Source organism: Triplophysa rosa, linkage group LG2 (assembly GCF_024868665.1).
Source record: "Triplophysa rosa linkage group LG2, Trosa_1v2, whole genome shotgun sequence".
Taxonomy (NCBI): Eukaryota; Metazoa; Chordata; class Actinopteri; order Cypriniformes; family Nemacheilidae; genus Triplophysa; species Triplophysa rosa.
Genome location: NC_079891.1, coordinates 12,864,425 through 12,878,405, shown reverse-complemented (window position 1 = coordinate 12,878,405; position 13,981 = coordinate 12,864,425). Strand labels below are relative to the sequence as shown.

The following is a 13,981-nucleotide window of genomic DNA, read 5'->3' as shown; positions in this document are numbered from 1 at the left end:
CAAGAGGTGTAATCACCATATTTTTTATCATATTTAATGCCATATTTATTTCAGCAAATGTTGTGCATCCCCACGGGCATGCTTGTCCTAACAAGCTAACTAAGCTAATTAACCAGACTTTTAAAATATTAATGTAAAACTGTTCATAATGGTGTGAAAATATCCAGACTTCCACGTATTCTCTGAAGGTCATTCTTCTGACAGGTCAAAGAACTTTTATTCTGCACAAAAAGCCGGAAAAAGGGGGTGGCTGAAAGGTTTGCGCATGCTCTGCAAGTTGTTTTCCACACGAGCAGCGCTTAAAGTGAGCCGGGTGGCGAATTTTCGCCGTCTTTCATTGCAGACCGTCAAACCTTCACCGAGACGCGATAACAGCATTTGCTGTTATTCAGCTCTCGCATCCTAATGACACTATCCAGTGTTAACTCTAGCTTTGTTCATAGAAGATTATTTTGATAGACTGCGCGAAGGTATTTTTTTTTATTCCTATAGATGATTGTACATTTTATTTTGTTGCCACCATGGTGCTAGGAAAGGTAAAGAGCTTCATTATAAGCTACGACTGTCTAAATGACAGCAATGTACCTGTTTTCTCAAGTGGGGACTCAGTCTCAGGAAGAGTAATTATCGAAGTTACCGGGGAGATTCGTGTAAAGTCACTTAATTTTAATGCAAAAGGATTTGCAAAAGTTCGTTGGACAGAATCACGAAATGCTGGATCCAATACTGCCTACACACAAAATTATACAGAGGAAGTGGAATATCTCAATCATAGAGACATCCTTATTGGTCATGAAAGAGGTAAGCATATAGATTGAAATGCTCTTAATGTAGATTTTGAAGAACAATTAAATGTACAGTTGAGATGCTTAGTGATTACATAACATACGTGTAGATATACTCTTTCGGTTTTATTAGTACTTTCAAATTCAATAGCTCAGTGATCACAATGCTCCCCTGTATATGAAACATTTCATGTCAGCCTCAATAGGACACTGAAAATAATGTTTTGACAACACGGCAAGATGCAGCTTGTTTGTGTTGTCTCTAGAGCGTGTAGCATATTTTCTCTGTAACTATTATATAGTTTTCTCTCAGTTGCTCAGACATCAGTTAAAGTTAAGTGGTTTGAATGAATGGTGGCAACATTTATTGCTGTTCTCTCGTGATGTATGTTAAAACATATTCAGTGTTCTAACGATATGTCATTATAATAGAAAAAACACGATCAGTTTGGTATAATAGCAGCGTTAAAAGCAGCGATGACAGGTATTTTCCCATAATGTATTTCACACATTGTTAGAAGCGGTTCAATCCTGTTTTGATGCAGTGGCTAGCCGTTCTTGGCTCTGATTGGTGGATGCTCCAACGTGTCCTCCATGACATCATGCTTTTGCGGAAAGTGAGAAAAACAGCAGCAACTTTGCACCAGTGGCTGTAGTAATTAGTAATGGGAATTTTGTAATCAACAGTGCACATTTATACCGCGCACATGCACGTACTTCTGTATGCATTATTTGGGTTACATTAAAGTGCAAAGTGCATTCAGTGGTTCAGAGTTTCAATACTGCATTAATGTTCCTGTATACAGTGAATGGATCTAAATTATATAATAATTCTTATTCAGTTGCTATTTTTGTTTGTAAGTTTTTGTCAGTTAATCCTGCAATGAGTCCTGCTCCAAAAAAGTCGATTTTTGCCTAATGGTGAAGTTCTTTGTTTTTAAATCGAGTAGTACATGTTATGACTTTGTTAACTGCATGTGTATTGTAATTTCAAGAAAATCAATGCTCTTTATATTTTAATCAATATTTTAACACTTCCACTACTCCTATAGTGTGCACTATAGTGCCTTATTATATCTACATCTTATGTATACATGTATATAACACTACCTCTACTTACTAAATTATCCATTTGCACAAGTGTACATACAATCTGTTAATATGTTTATTCTACTATATACTACCCTGTACAATGTCTCTTATATGTTATTATCCCCCATTTTCTGTAAAATAGTCTTTATTTTATATATGCATATTTTACAATCTTTTAGACTGTAAATCGTATTATATTGTATTGTCATTGTGTTGAATGTCTGTACTAGAAGCTTCCAACACCAAAGAAAATTCCTTGTGTGTGCAAGCACACTTGGCAATAAAGCTCTTCTGATTCTGATTCAAATATGTTTAATTGTGTCAGTTTGATGCTTTTGTAACGTGATTGGTTTACAATAAAGAACGGTGTGTGGAAATTGCTCGTTTTTTGTCGTTTGTGATTGTTGTTGACTTTTTCCTTTAAATGTACTTGAATGTTTTGGTCATTTTTCATTCACTTGTTTTACTGAATGGGATACTCATAATGCACACGCCGCAATACACGCGCAGACCGAATGGGGGCTTGTCTGGGCTGCAGCACGCTGAATGTGTAATGACTCTGAGCGAGGCAGCACGGCATGCAGCTGGCTCCGGTTTAGGCCGGTCTTCTCTTGCTGGAGTGTGTGCCCGTGATTGACAGCTCCCTTAAGAGCTTGTTTTCTGTGCCTCAGCTGAGCTGGCAAAACCAAAGCCCATCTGTGCTTTTCAGTGTTACAAAAATAAATAACTCGACTTTTCATTTTATTTTTCATTCTCATTCATCTTATAGCTAGACAAATTGTGTAGTGTACTGCAGTGAATGTTATGAGTATTTCCAATTCAGTACAAGCAAGGGAACTGAGTGCTGGAAAATATTACACCTGTGTACAGTTTTGTATATGATTAATCATTTGAGATAATTGAAATAATATTTATATGTTTGATCAAAGGTTTAATAAAGTTTGATACATGTACATCATTGGGTTTTGTGAAAAAGACCGCTATTGTTTTGTCTAGTTTTTCTTATCTTTCTGTAAATTAGATCATGTACTAAACAAGACGATCAATGCTTTGGCAGGTAAGGTAGCCTATTTGGAATATTGTGCTCTTCTGTTTCAGATGACAATAACTCCGAAGAGGGACTAACCACTATTCATTCAGGAAGACATGAGTATGCATTCAGCTTTGAGATTCCACAAACGTAAGTGTTGGTTGGATGTGGAACCAAACCAAAAATGACTTGCCTGTTTATTGTAATTCTCATTTGTTCTCTATGTCATACACATAAAGACCGCTGGCTACTTCGTTTGAAGGAAAGCACGGCAGTGTGCGCTACTGGGTGAAGGCTGAGCTGCACAGGCCGTGGCTTCTGCCCATGAAGACCAAGAAAGAGTTTACTGTCTTTGAACACATTGACATCAACACTCCTCTCTTGCTGGTGGGTGCTTACATCATTTACACCTGTGTTGAGGAATAACCGAAGAAGGTTCTTGAATTTGAAAGTGTTACTGTTTTTCTTTCAACAGTCCCCCCAAGCGGGCAGTAAAGAAAAGACACTATGCTGCTGGTTTTGCACCTCAGGTCCAATCTCTTTAAGTGCCAAAATTGAACGGAAGGGTTATACTCCAGGTAATTTTTAGCTTCTGCTAGCAACTGATGTTGCATACTCAAACTCATGTTTACTTATCGAGTGTCTTATACAGTGGGGTTCAGTAGTCTTATTGTCCGGATTAGTAGGGTTTTGAAAATGAAAAAAGACTAATCGAGTAAGCAAATTTGTGACTGTCACTGTGTTGTACTAAAGTTTAGATTTAATTGAGGACATGAGATTCTGTATGAGATTCTCTTCGGAACATCATCATCAGCTATGCCAAATTACAGTACTACACCAAATACTGTTATTATTGTGTTATAATGTTTCTTTTTTAAATAATAATTATACATTTCAAACGAAAGTATTTTCAGTAGTGGTGTCATAGTTGGATTCATTATTAGACACTTCTACCCCACTGTAACTGATACAAATACACAGTACATCAACTGAACGCTGTTCAATGTTTATTACCACAGGAGAGTCCATACAGATCTTTGCTGAAATTGAAAACTGCTCTTCGCGTATGGTTGTGCCAAAGGCTGCCATTTACCAAACACAGACCTTCTATGCCAAAGGGAAGATGAAGGAGATCAAGCAATTAGTGGCCAACATCCGAGGGGAGTCTCTGTCTTCTAGCAAGACTGAGACTTGGAATGGAAAGATGTTGAAAATCCCCCCTGTTTCACCCTCCATTCTAGACTGCAGTATCGTAAGAGTGGAGTACTCACTCATGGTAAGTTGCGTGCTTCTGAAGTTATTATTGGATGTATTCGTTTTTGACCTCAGCTTTGTATTGATTGAAGTCTTACGTGGTGCACTTATGTGATTATTGGTGATCTCTGCGAGTGCTGGTCATTTCTGTTGCTTAACAACTCATGATGTGGTCATTTCTAAAGATCAAAAACACAATTTATCAGTTCATAGCTGTTGAAAGCTCTTTTCACATATGGAGCACTATGAATGATAATGAGATTATTCCAAGTGCTCCCAGAGCACATTGATAAGAAGCTCAGCCTAAAATATCTGATAAAATTCAGGCCATTGAGTGTTAATGACCTGTTACCACACAAACCAATCTGTCAGTGCTCAGTTGTGTAATAAGTGTACACTGTTCCTATTCTTCACTGGGCTCCATGTCCCCTACATGTTGAATCACTGCTAATATATGTCCATTGACATGTTAGTTATTTGAATCTCTGCCTTCAACAGATGTATCAAATTATATCTGTTTGGCATAATTTAAATTGGGTTCAAGCTGTGGGTAACCCAGGATTTCTATCTGCAGGTGTATGTGGACATCCCCGGTGCCATGAATCTGTCCATCAACATGCCCCTGGTGATTGGCACCATCCCACTCCACCCATTCGGTAGCCGTACCTCCTCTGTCAGCAGCCAGTGCAGCATGACCATGAGTTGGTTAAGCATGACTCTTCCAGAGAGGCTTGAAGGTATGAAACTCTGTGTGATACTTCCTTGTAATCTAGAAAATCTAGGTTGTCATATAGAACCACTTGTTTAGAGGGATCTTGAGATGTCTTCAAAGACGCGGTGTATAGAGGTCCTGTAATGTCTGTGGGATGACTCTTGAGATTATAGAATTAGATTAGCCTAGGATATACTGTTTTGCCTAGACACTAGGGTTGTCACGGTACCATAAACATGTCTTAAGATACTATACCAGCTGAAGTATCTCGATACCAAGTAGTATCACGATGCTGTGCCATATAACTCCAAATCTATACAAAAAACACAGATTTAGATTAAACATTTTGTATTTACTATAGTAAACTGTATTATACTTTGCACTAGAATATGTTGTTGTATTAACTATAGTAATTGGATAAATTGTAGCAAATACATTTACATTTAGTCATTTGTAAATACTATAAATACTGTAGTATACTTAAATATTTACTATGATAAGACTCAAAAACACTAGTATCTATGAGTTTTAGTAGTTTACTGTAGTAAATTCTAAAGTACACTAGATCATTTTTCACGTAGGAACTAATTCAAATGTTGGACAAATTTAATTGATACAGCAGTCTTTATAAAGGGAAATATTAGGCTTACTTTAAATGCAGAACTAAAACGGCCAGTAGGTGGCGTCAATTTTCCACTGAGTTAGTGAATCATTTAACCAACTCGTTCAAATCACCAATTTGAATCATTAACTCCTCCCAGACATTCAAAACACACATTCATTTTGGAGATAAACACCGCAATAAGGCAGATACAAGTGTTCAAATAAATATTAATGCGCATATGAAACATTAACTACGGTACTACCGTTTCAAAAATAGAGAGGCATTGCGGGTATTTTGAAGCTTTAGCATCGCGATGCTACCGTAGCACCGGTACACCGTGCAACCCTACTAGACACCAGAAGAAGAAATGGAGCTCAAATTGTAAATTGAGAAGAAGCGGGTCACGTGGTTGGCATGGTAACTGTTAACATTTGCTATATGCAGCTCCACCAGCCTATGCAGAGATAGTAACAGAAGAGCAGCGACAGGGCTGTCTGGAAGTGTCCTCAGGCCGGGAGAACTTTGATGGCCCACTATTCGCCTACATCCAGGAGTTCCGCTTCAGACCTCCTCCACCCTACTCTGAGGTAAGTTTTTAGCACGTGTATTCTTGACATTTCTGTCCGCAAACCGCTTCCATCAATATCACTGGCATTAAACTTCATGAGCCATTATTGTATGTTTATAGCTTGCATTGTTACACTTTTTATCTACTGTATTTCTTGCCTTCAGATTGATCCACATCCAGATGAAGCTATGTCAGCTGTAGAGCAGAGACTTCACACCTGCCCATCACGCTGAGAAATGCATGAAACGAGTCTAAAGCAGTTGGGCTTTATGAGCTTTCATAGTTGTTTGTCTCTCTGTGACAGCATTTGTTCACTTTGCTGGCACCACTGAGAGAAAACAAACTGGGAAATGGGAAAATCCTGAAGGATGCAGGAAGTCACTGGCAAATTGCTGCCAGCCCAACCCGGAGATTCACAGACACAAAAGCTTGTCTGTGTCATGCCCCTGTGGATGGGACACACCTTGTCTGATAAGTCCTGCAGAGCTTTGTCATAGTAGTTACGTTGCTAATGTTTTTCTGTCAGGGTTGACAAAGAACAGCATAACAGACCATTTCCAAGAAGAGAAATGTAGGAAAACACTACAACTACAGCCACTCACAGTACAACTGAGAGAAACTAATCATCGTATTCTTGCCTCTGTTCATTTTTGCACATTTGTTTTCCTCACTTGAGTTGCGACTCGCTGATATATATTTTTTATTTCAGTGTGCAGCCTCTCGCTTTGTTGGACCTAGTTGTTGGAGTAGTCTTTTTTATCCACACAACTTATCCACACAACTTATGAACAACGCAGAGAAAAGATTAGGAGGAGAAAGATTTTAATGACTGATGTAATGCACTGATTTTGTTTAAGCTCTTTTGAGGTTTAACGTGTTTCCTCCTGGGCACACAGACAATAATCTTGTGCTTGGTAACAGACCATATGAAGGCACTTTGCAACATTGCCTCAATAACTCGTGTTGATTTTTTTTCTTCTCTTTTTTGCATGTTCACTTTATTTTAGATTCTACAGTTAGAATACCTTTAAGCCAAACATGGTTTGCTCTTTGTTACAATGGTTTGTGCTAGAGAAGCAGTCCAACTCTTGCTAGCCATGTGTGAGCTCAGAGTGGAGCAATAGGCAGGCTGCTCTCGAACATCCTAAAGAGTTTGTAGAATATAGCAGTGCAGGTTTCTGTTTAGCCTGTGTTTGAACAAATGCACTCTCAGGCGATCTCATTCTCCAAATGATGAAAATACTAAATGGTGTGGACTATATGTTCTTCTGCACTGTTTAAGTTAGGTAAAGTATAAAAAGAAATCTGATCCGATATTCAAAAACAGATTAAGAGAAGAGTTGCAAGGCAGCTTTCAATGACTAATGGCATTCCTTTTTGTCCTGCTTGTCCTGCTGCAGGCCCCATTTGTCTCTGTGTCTGTGTCTATGTTTCCTATTCATATATTACATTATAAATGTCTCATCAGACCAGTGAAACTAGATATGATGGAGAAACTTAAGAAATGAGCTAGAAATTGGAAAGTACCCCAGGAATGACACAAACACTTAAAAAGCCAAGCTGTAAAGCTAGAGGACTCTGGATTTTGGCTCAAGTACTATTTCGTATATTGTTGAAATGAGTTGTACATTTGTTTTTAAAACTCATTAAGCTAGCAATGTTTCCTAGGGGCAGAACATACTTGACCTTGCTTAAGCACTTTTATACTGAGTTGAAGCTATAAATGCATATCTTGGTTGAGGTCTGGAGAATGTGACATTCCACTATTAAACAAGATAGATGTTTTAAACTGTTTTTGGCCTGCTTAACAAGCATAGTGGGATAAGTTTGTGTGTTAAGTGCAGTTTATGATTCACCAAGTTTTTAAATCACTGCAAAGTGGTCTTAAAAGTGACCTTCATTGAGTACTTAACATGCTATCATCTTTGTTAACCTTACTAATCATCCTGTTGTTTTCAGTCTTTAAGTACTGTTTAGTTTCAATGGACAAAAAAAGAAAGTCAAAGGTCCTTCAAAGCGAGCATTGATTGTTTGACATGCCAGGTTTACAGTAAATTATGTTTTCAGTTATAGGATTTGATGAGAACTATGGGCATTCATGTTTGTTTTTCCAGACGAAGAGTCTTAAACAGCTCTGGTCCACTTATCTCAATTATTATGGGAACAATGCTGTAACACCCTAAAGTAGTACTGTAGGTAATCCTGATAATTCAAGATAATTATACACAGAAGAATTACCTACTGAAGTGTTTTTAAAATAAATAGAAATGGCCACCATTGAAGGAATAAGCTTAAACACAAAAAGATCATTGTCATTTCGGTGGTCCAACACTTGGCCTTTATTGTAGTCTATGTTCAAGCTTAACTCTTGACACCTGTGGTGGGAATATGGTATGTTACAGAGATGATGTGCAATATTTCTTGTTTGAGTTCATTTGGTCTCTGTGGTCTTTTTATGTCTTGTTTCATTCTTTCATTTCAGTGATTTATTATGTGATGTTATTATAATTGAAAATATATGTTCCTAATTGTTTTAACTTCTGTCTTAGTTCTTCCTTGAAAATAAACAAACCTCCAAAATATATATAACTTTTGTTGTTCTTCTGTGTGTACTTTTGTGTGGTAGCACAAATTATGTAATGTTCTCTCTTTACTAAGACTGATAAGTATAGATGCAGCAACTGTCAGCTAATTTAAATACAAAGATAATAAAGTTAAGGTGTTAACTAGCAAATAATTGAAACAAGTCATTAATAAAAGCAATTTTATAAAGCATCAAAGGCTATGATCAAATCAGCTGCTTGTTTCCTACTAGATGTCCAACAAGTACAACTTGTTCTATAAAATTATTTCTTTTTCAGCAAGTTCTTGTCCTTTTCTATCTAAAAGCTAAGAATAAAACTGTTTTATGGTGTTAGCCTGAGAGGCCATTTACACGAGACTAACTAAAAAAAGAAAACTTTTTATGCGTTTTAGCTGTTCATTTACACTGAAAATGCAATCTGGAAACAGATCTCAGTGCAAGTTTTTGAAAACGACGGCATTATTGTTTCCGTGTAAACTCTGAAGGCAGCGTTTTCCAAAAATTATAACGTCATACGCATGTGAATTATGCATGCGCGAGTATTCCCCAAACAATTATGGCGGCCTCCATGTCTCCAGCTTGGTCTATGAGGGCTGACTTTATGACCTCAGCTTATCGTGTGGCATTTAGGTCAAGAGAAGATATGGGGTCGAGTGATGTCACAAACTAACCAAAACAGTTGGTTGAAAAGTTAAATAGAGCCTTACAATAAGTCATAGCCTACTACAAATAAATATGCATGGCTTAGCCTACATTACATGGCAAAAGTTACTTTAACTTTTTTTAACCTATACTGTACAGTTTGGCATTTATTGCACATCAATACAGGTACATTTCAGATATCATAATATTAGGGATTTTGCTTGGTCTTTCAGTATGAGGTGTAGTGTAATGTTATGCAGTGTGTACATCTGACCACACAGTAATTATAGAATTGCAACTTGTGACATATTTAGAAAATGTATGGTAGTAATTCATGTGTTTTATGTATTGACTGGGTTCAGTCTTGCACACACAGAGGATAAAGTCTGATGAGTTAGTATTATAAAAAAGGGGGAAAGTCTCCATCTGGGTTTCTCTTAAAGGTTGCTGTTACATTTCAGAATGTTCACTATTTTACTTTAAATATCTATGGTTTCATTTTCAGGTTTTTTTTGCGATAAATGTATAAAAGCAGAAAACAAATGACTAGAATATACATTAAAACATCCTCGTTTATTTTTATTTATTGACAATATGTTTCACCTGGATCTTTATGTTGTTCCAAGAAGTGGGTGTACAGGTTTAGCTACACTCTTAGAAGAGATTGAATCTTTAGAGTTAAAAAAATAACTTTAAAGTTCAAATATGAACTTTTAATAATCAAAAAGGTTCAAAGTTGAACTTATAAGTTCTATAAGTAACCCTTTGTTATTTGGTATACTGTTAGAAGTTCTTTTTAGAACCTCTATAGTGGCAAAAGGGTTCAAATTAGAAACTGGCCTGTTAACAAGGTTCCTTTTTGACCCTTTTCTGAGATGGACTAGATTTTCTGCTGTTTAGTTGTTGATGTTATTATTATTCTTATTAATTAATTTAGTTTACATTTACATTAGTCATATTTAAAGATTAATATATTAAAAAATTAAATACACAAACAATTTGAGAGAAGGACACCACCATCTCAAACAATAAACATGTCATTTCCCCATGAAAAACACAAATACATCTCCAATCGTTTTACTTTATTTCAAAACATCAAAAATGACATAGACTTATGAGTTCAAGAGCCACTGCTACGTTCAAGCAAACTCGGAATGCTTCTTCCCATATACTACTTGGAAATAACATCGGAAACTGCGCTCATAGTCGGACATAGGACTTATGAACTCAGGTCAGATCAATCAAGCATGGAGACGCGTTACATGATCCAAAATGCTTGCAGTGACATTAGCGCGGAGCTAACTTGTGCGAAACATTAAGAAACTGTAAAGTATTTGACTGGAACGCTGCGAGGTCGAAAGTGGGATATTTCACTTCGCCTCGAACGAAGTCTTGCGTTCAAATGTCTCTCGCGCCCGTGGCCCAGCTCAAAACCGTTAGAAACTCTGCTGCGCCAGCCCAGGAACTGAAATGCTCGAATATCTGAGGTAAGACTTATCAAAATTACTATGACCTTTATGAAAACATGAAAATAAAACAAATGCAATTTAACATTAAAGTTAAGACGTGGTTACTGTACATTAAAATACAAACTGAAGCTCTGTTAGTTCATTTCCTTTTTTCTGTATAGGACAGTGAAAAAGTTATAAAGAGAGATGTATAGTGCTACAAAGGCAACATTTGTGTTAATTATTCTTATTTGTGTTAATTATTCTAACTATTCTTCATTTTCTTTTAAGTAGAGAAAAATATAAACATATCACTGAAAGGGGGAAAGATGCTAAGACGCAGTTGACAACGCACCTGCAAAATGGATGAACCGCATTTCTAGCAACTCAATATGGACAACAATCAGAGCGTAAGTACTGAATGTAAATGAAGATTTATGTGTTTAACGCAGGGCTCTCAAGTCTCACGCATTAGACACACGCATTTCAACCCGTTCACACGCTCACACGCCACACCTTGTATTTCTCACGCAGAGATATTTCCAGGAAAACGCCCACCAAGTTGCGCCGCTATTAGAAGAATCAAGTGAGTTCCCCATAGAGTTCAGAAGGCCCTGCCACGCACCAGCTAATCAAATAAAAAAATAGCTACCGAACAGCCAATCAGAAAATAGCATTGCTGTATCCGGGTAAGATTTAGATATTCCCGCAACAACAACGTTTACATTCTGATTCCAACGACTCATTCTGTGATTCACAGGCTCGCTCAACACGACATTAATTCAGATGGATCATTATCACTATATTTATCATTTGCGCTTTCCGAGTTTTCGTTTACGCTTCTCAATTTTTCGTTCAAATCTCACGTGTGGGTGGGATTTATGGCCACTTTACTCTCATTGGTTAATGAGATTTGGATTGACAGCTTCCTGACCAGGAAATCGAAACTGAAGACACTGCAGCGGATTAGAGAGCAATCTGCTTGCGGTTTTCTGTATAGTATTGTTTTAGTGTTTGTACTTAAATTACTTTCTTATTTTGTTAGTATATTAGCAGGGTTGCCAACTTTCACGCACTTAAAAGTAGGACACGCTTCCAGGCTCTATCACGCCGTAACAACAAGCTAACGTCGAGTAAAGACAGGATAGATAACGTTAGCCATATTCACATGCAGGTTTTACAACTACACGTGGGTCTAGAGGCCGTCAAGACAGCAGTCTATAATTTATAATTACAATGATATCAGGAAAACGAGATGCCTAGTGAGTTTTGAGGAGATATACAATAAAGTGTTATGCTTCAAGTTCATATTTCTAATTTATACATTATAATCGTGGTGGCATTTTATGTATTGTTTCTATCTTTAAATGTTTGTTTATAGTTAAAGAAGTCTCTCTTCTGCTTTTCCTTAACCTGTTTTATGTAGGTGTGTAAATACATAATGAAATTGTTGTTTGCAAGAGACAGACTAAATTAATAAAACATTCTAAAGGCCTCTAATTGTGTCACCTTATGAATGTGTTTTGTTGTAGCGTTTAAAAAACATAAATGTCATTTGAATGTATTGGTACTGTTTTATGAGGTGTACTTTCTGTGAATGTAAACAAAGGGGTATAATACTGTACATTCACCATGAGTTTAAAAAGAAAGATACAGTACTTGACTTAAAAGTGGACTTAATTCTTTAAAAGGAAACTGTATGCAAGAGCGACATCGTCATCCTCCTCCTCAGCTGGACACAAGTCACCCTCAGGTACATTTATGTAATCGAGATAATAAAATCGCTAAAAGTTTTAATCTCTGTACAGTAGTAACTATGCAGCAATGTTTTCATTTAGCACGTTAATTTCTCACAACCCAATAATCTGTAACATGTCTTTATTGGATGTTATAATGCAAGTTGTTCGTTCCTTTTTAAGAAAATAATCTTACAGTCCATAAAATAATACCTGACAGAAAGTATAAAGCACACAATGAACGAGCTAAGTAAAGACAGAATTGCTACTGTACAGGAATACAACTTTTAGCGATTTTCTTTATTATCTGAATTACATTCATTTACCTGAGGGTGAGGAGGACAATGATGAGGAGGAGGACGCTTGGATCCAAATCGCGCATGATTTACCAACTTCAAATACCAATTACTAATATACTAACTAAATAAGAAAGTAGTTTTAAGTACAGACAATAAAGATAACAGCATGCAGATCGTTCTCTAAGATTCGTTGCACTGTACTGCACTGTACTGTCTTCAGTATCGACTTCCTTGTCAGGGAGCTGTCAATCCAAATCTCATTAACCAATGAGAGTAAAGTGGCCATAAATCCCGCCCACACGTGAGATTTGTGCCAGAAAGGCGAACGAAAAATTGAGAAGCGTAAACGAAAACTCGGAAAGCACAAATGAAAAATCTAGCAGCGAATTCAAAACTATTATTTGCAAAAACGAAACTTAGAAAATTGTTAAGAAAAATAGCAGTTTATTTGAAAATCATGTCACTTTCTTGCAATTGAGTTTATTGTTTTCATTATCAAAGTGTTTATTTTCTTTCTCATTGTATATTTTTGTTCGTTTTTTAAAAGTTTGCGTTCATTCTTATTGGCACAAAAGGAATCCCATACATTAATGGCAACATGACAGTAGAGAGACACATCTGGAAAACCACAAATTCAACAGAAAACACACTGAATGATTAAAAGCAGTAATATACCACAGTAAACTTGATCAGGAAATCATTGGTTTCAGTTAAATATTCAGTCTTGTCATGTAAATAATCATAATTAAGATTAAACAAACGTTCACACTTAAAGGGATACAGTACTTCACCCAAAAATGAAAATTCTCTCATCAATTACTCACCCTCTGATTGTTCCAAACCTGTATACATTTCTTTGTTCTGCTGGAAGATATTTGGAAGAATGTCAGATCTCATCCCCTACTTCAGTCCCATAGTATTTATTTTCCCTACTATGGCAGTAGGGGGTGAGATCTGACATTCTTCCAAATATCTTCCTGTGTGTTCAGCAAAAGAAAGATATGTATGCATGTTTGGAACAATCCGAGGGTGAGTAAATGATGACAGAATTTACATTTTTTTGGGTTAGGTATCCCTTTAAGACTGCTCACTTAATGCAGCTGACCAACACAGAATGCATTAACATATTAATATGTTATGAAGTTTAGTTCATTACTTGACAGAATATATAATATAATAGTCACTAAATCAGCACATGTTTACCTAAATAAACAGACTGTTTATTTC

At 36.6% G+C, this 13,981-nt stretch overlaps 1 protein-coding gene across 1 annotated transcript; it reads left to right on the top strand.

Moving 5' to 3' along the window:
* The first annotated feature begins 285 nt into the window (after nucleotides 1-285).
* arrdc3a (arrestin domain containing 3a) lies at nucleotides 286-8,645 on the top strand. The gene is made up of 8 exons (XM_057350248.1): nucleotides 286-801; nucleotides 2,976-3,057; nucleotides 3,147-3,294; nucleotides 3,383-3,485; nucleotides 3,927-4,183; nucleotides 4,736-4,898; nucleotides 5,922-6,064; nucleotides 6,210-8,645. Exons 1-8 carry the CDS (start codon nucleotides 522-524, stop codon nucleotides 6,276-6,278), a joined length of 1,245 nt encoding a protein of 414 aa, XP_057206231.1. The 5' UTR covers nucleotides 286-521; the 3' UTR covers nucleotides 6,279-8,645.
* Nucleotides 8,646-13,981: the final 5,336 nt, after the last annotated feature.

Bases quoted from the DNA above. Each gene is read 5' to 3' on its own strand.
- arrdc3a (XM_057350248.1), top strand. From the start codon at position 522: ATGGTGCTAGGAAAGGTAAAGAGCTTCATTATAAGCTACGACTGTCTA. The intron at 3,295-3,382 runs GTGGGTGCTTAC...TTCTTTCAACAG, and splicing joins TCAACACTCCTCTCTTGCTG to TCCCCCCAAGCGGGCAGTAA. The intron at 4,184-4,735 runs GTAAGTTGCGTG...TTCTATCTGCAG, and splicing joins GAGTGGAGTACTCACTCATG to GTGTATGTGGACATCCCCGG.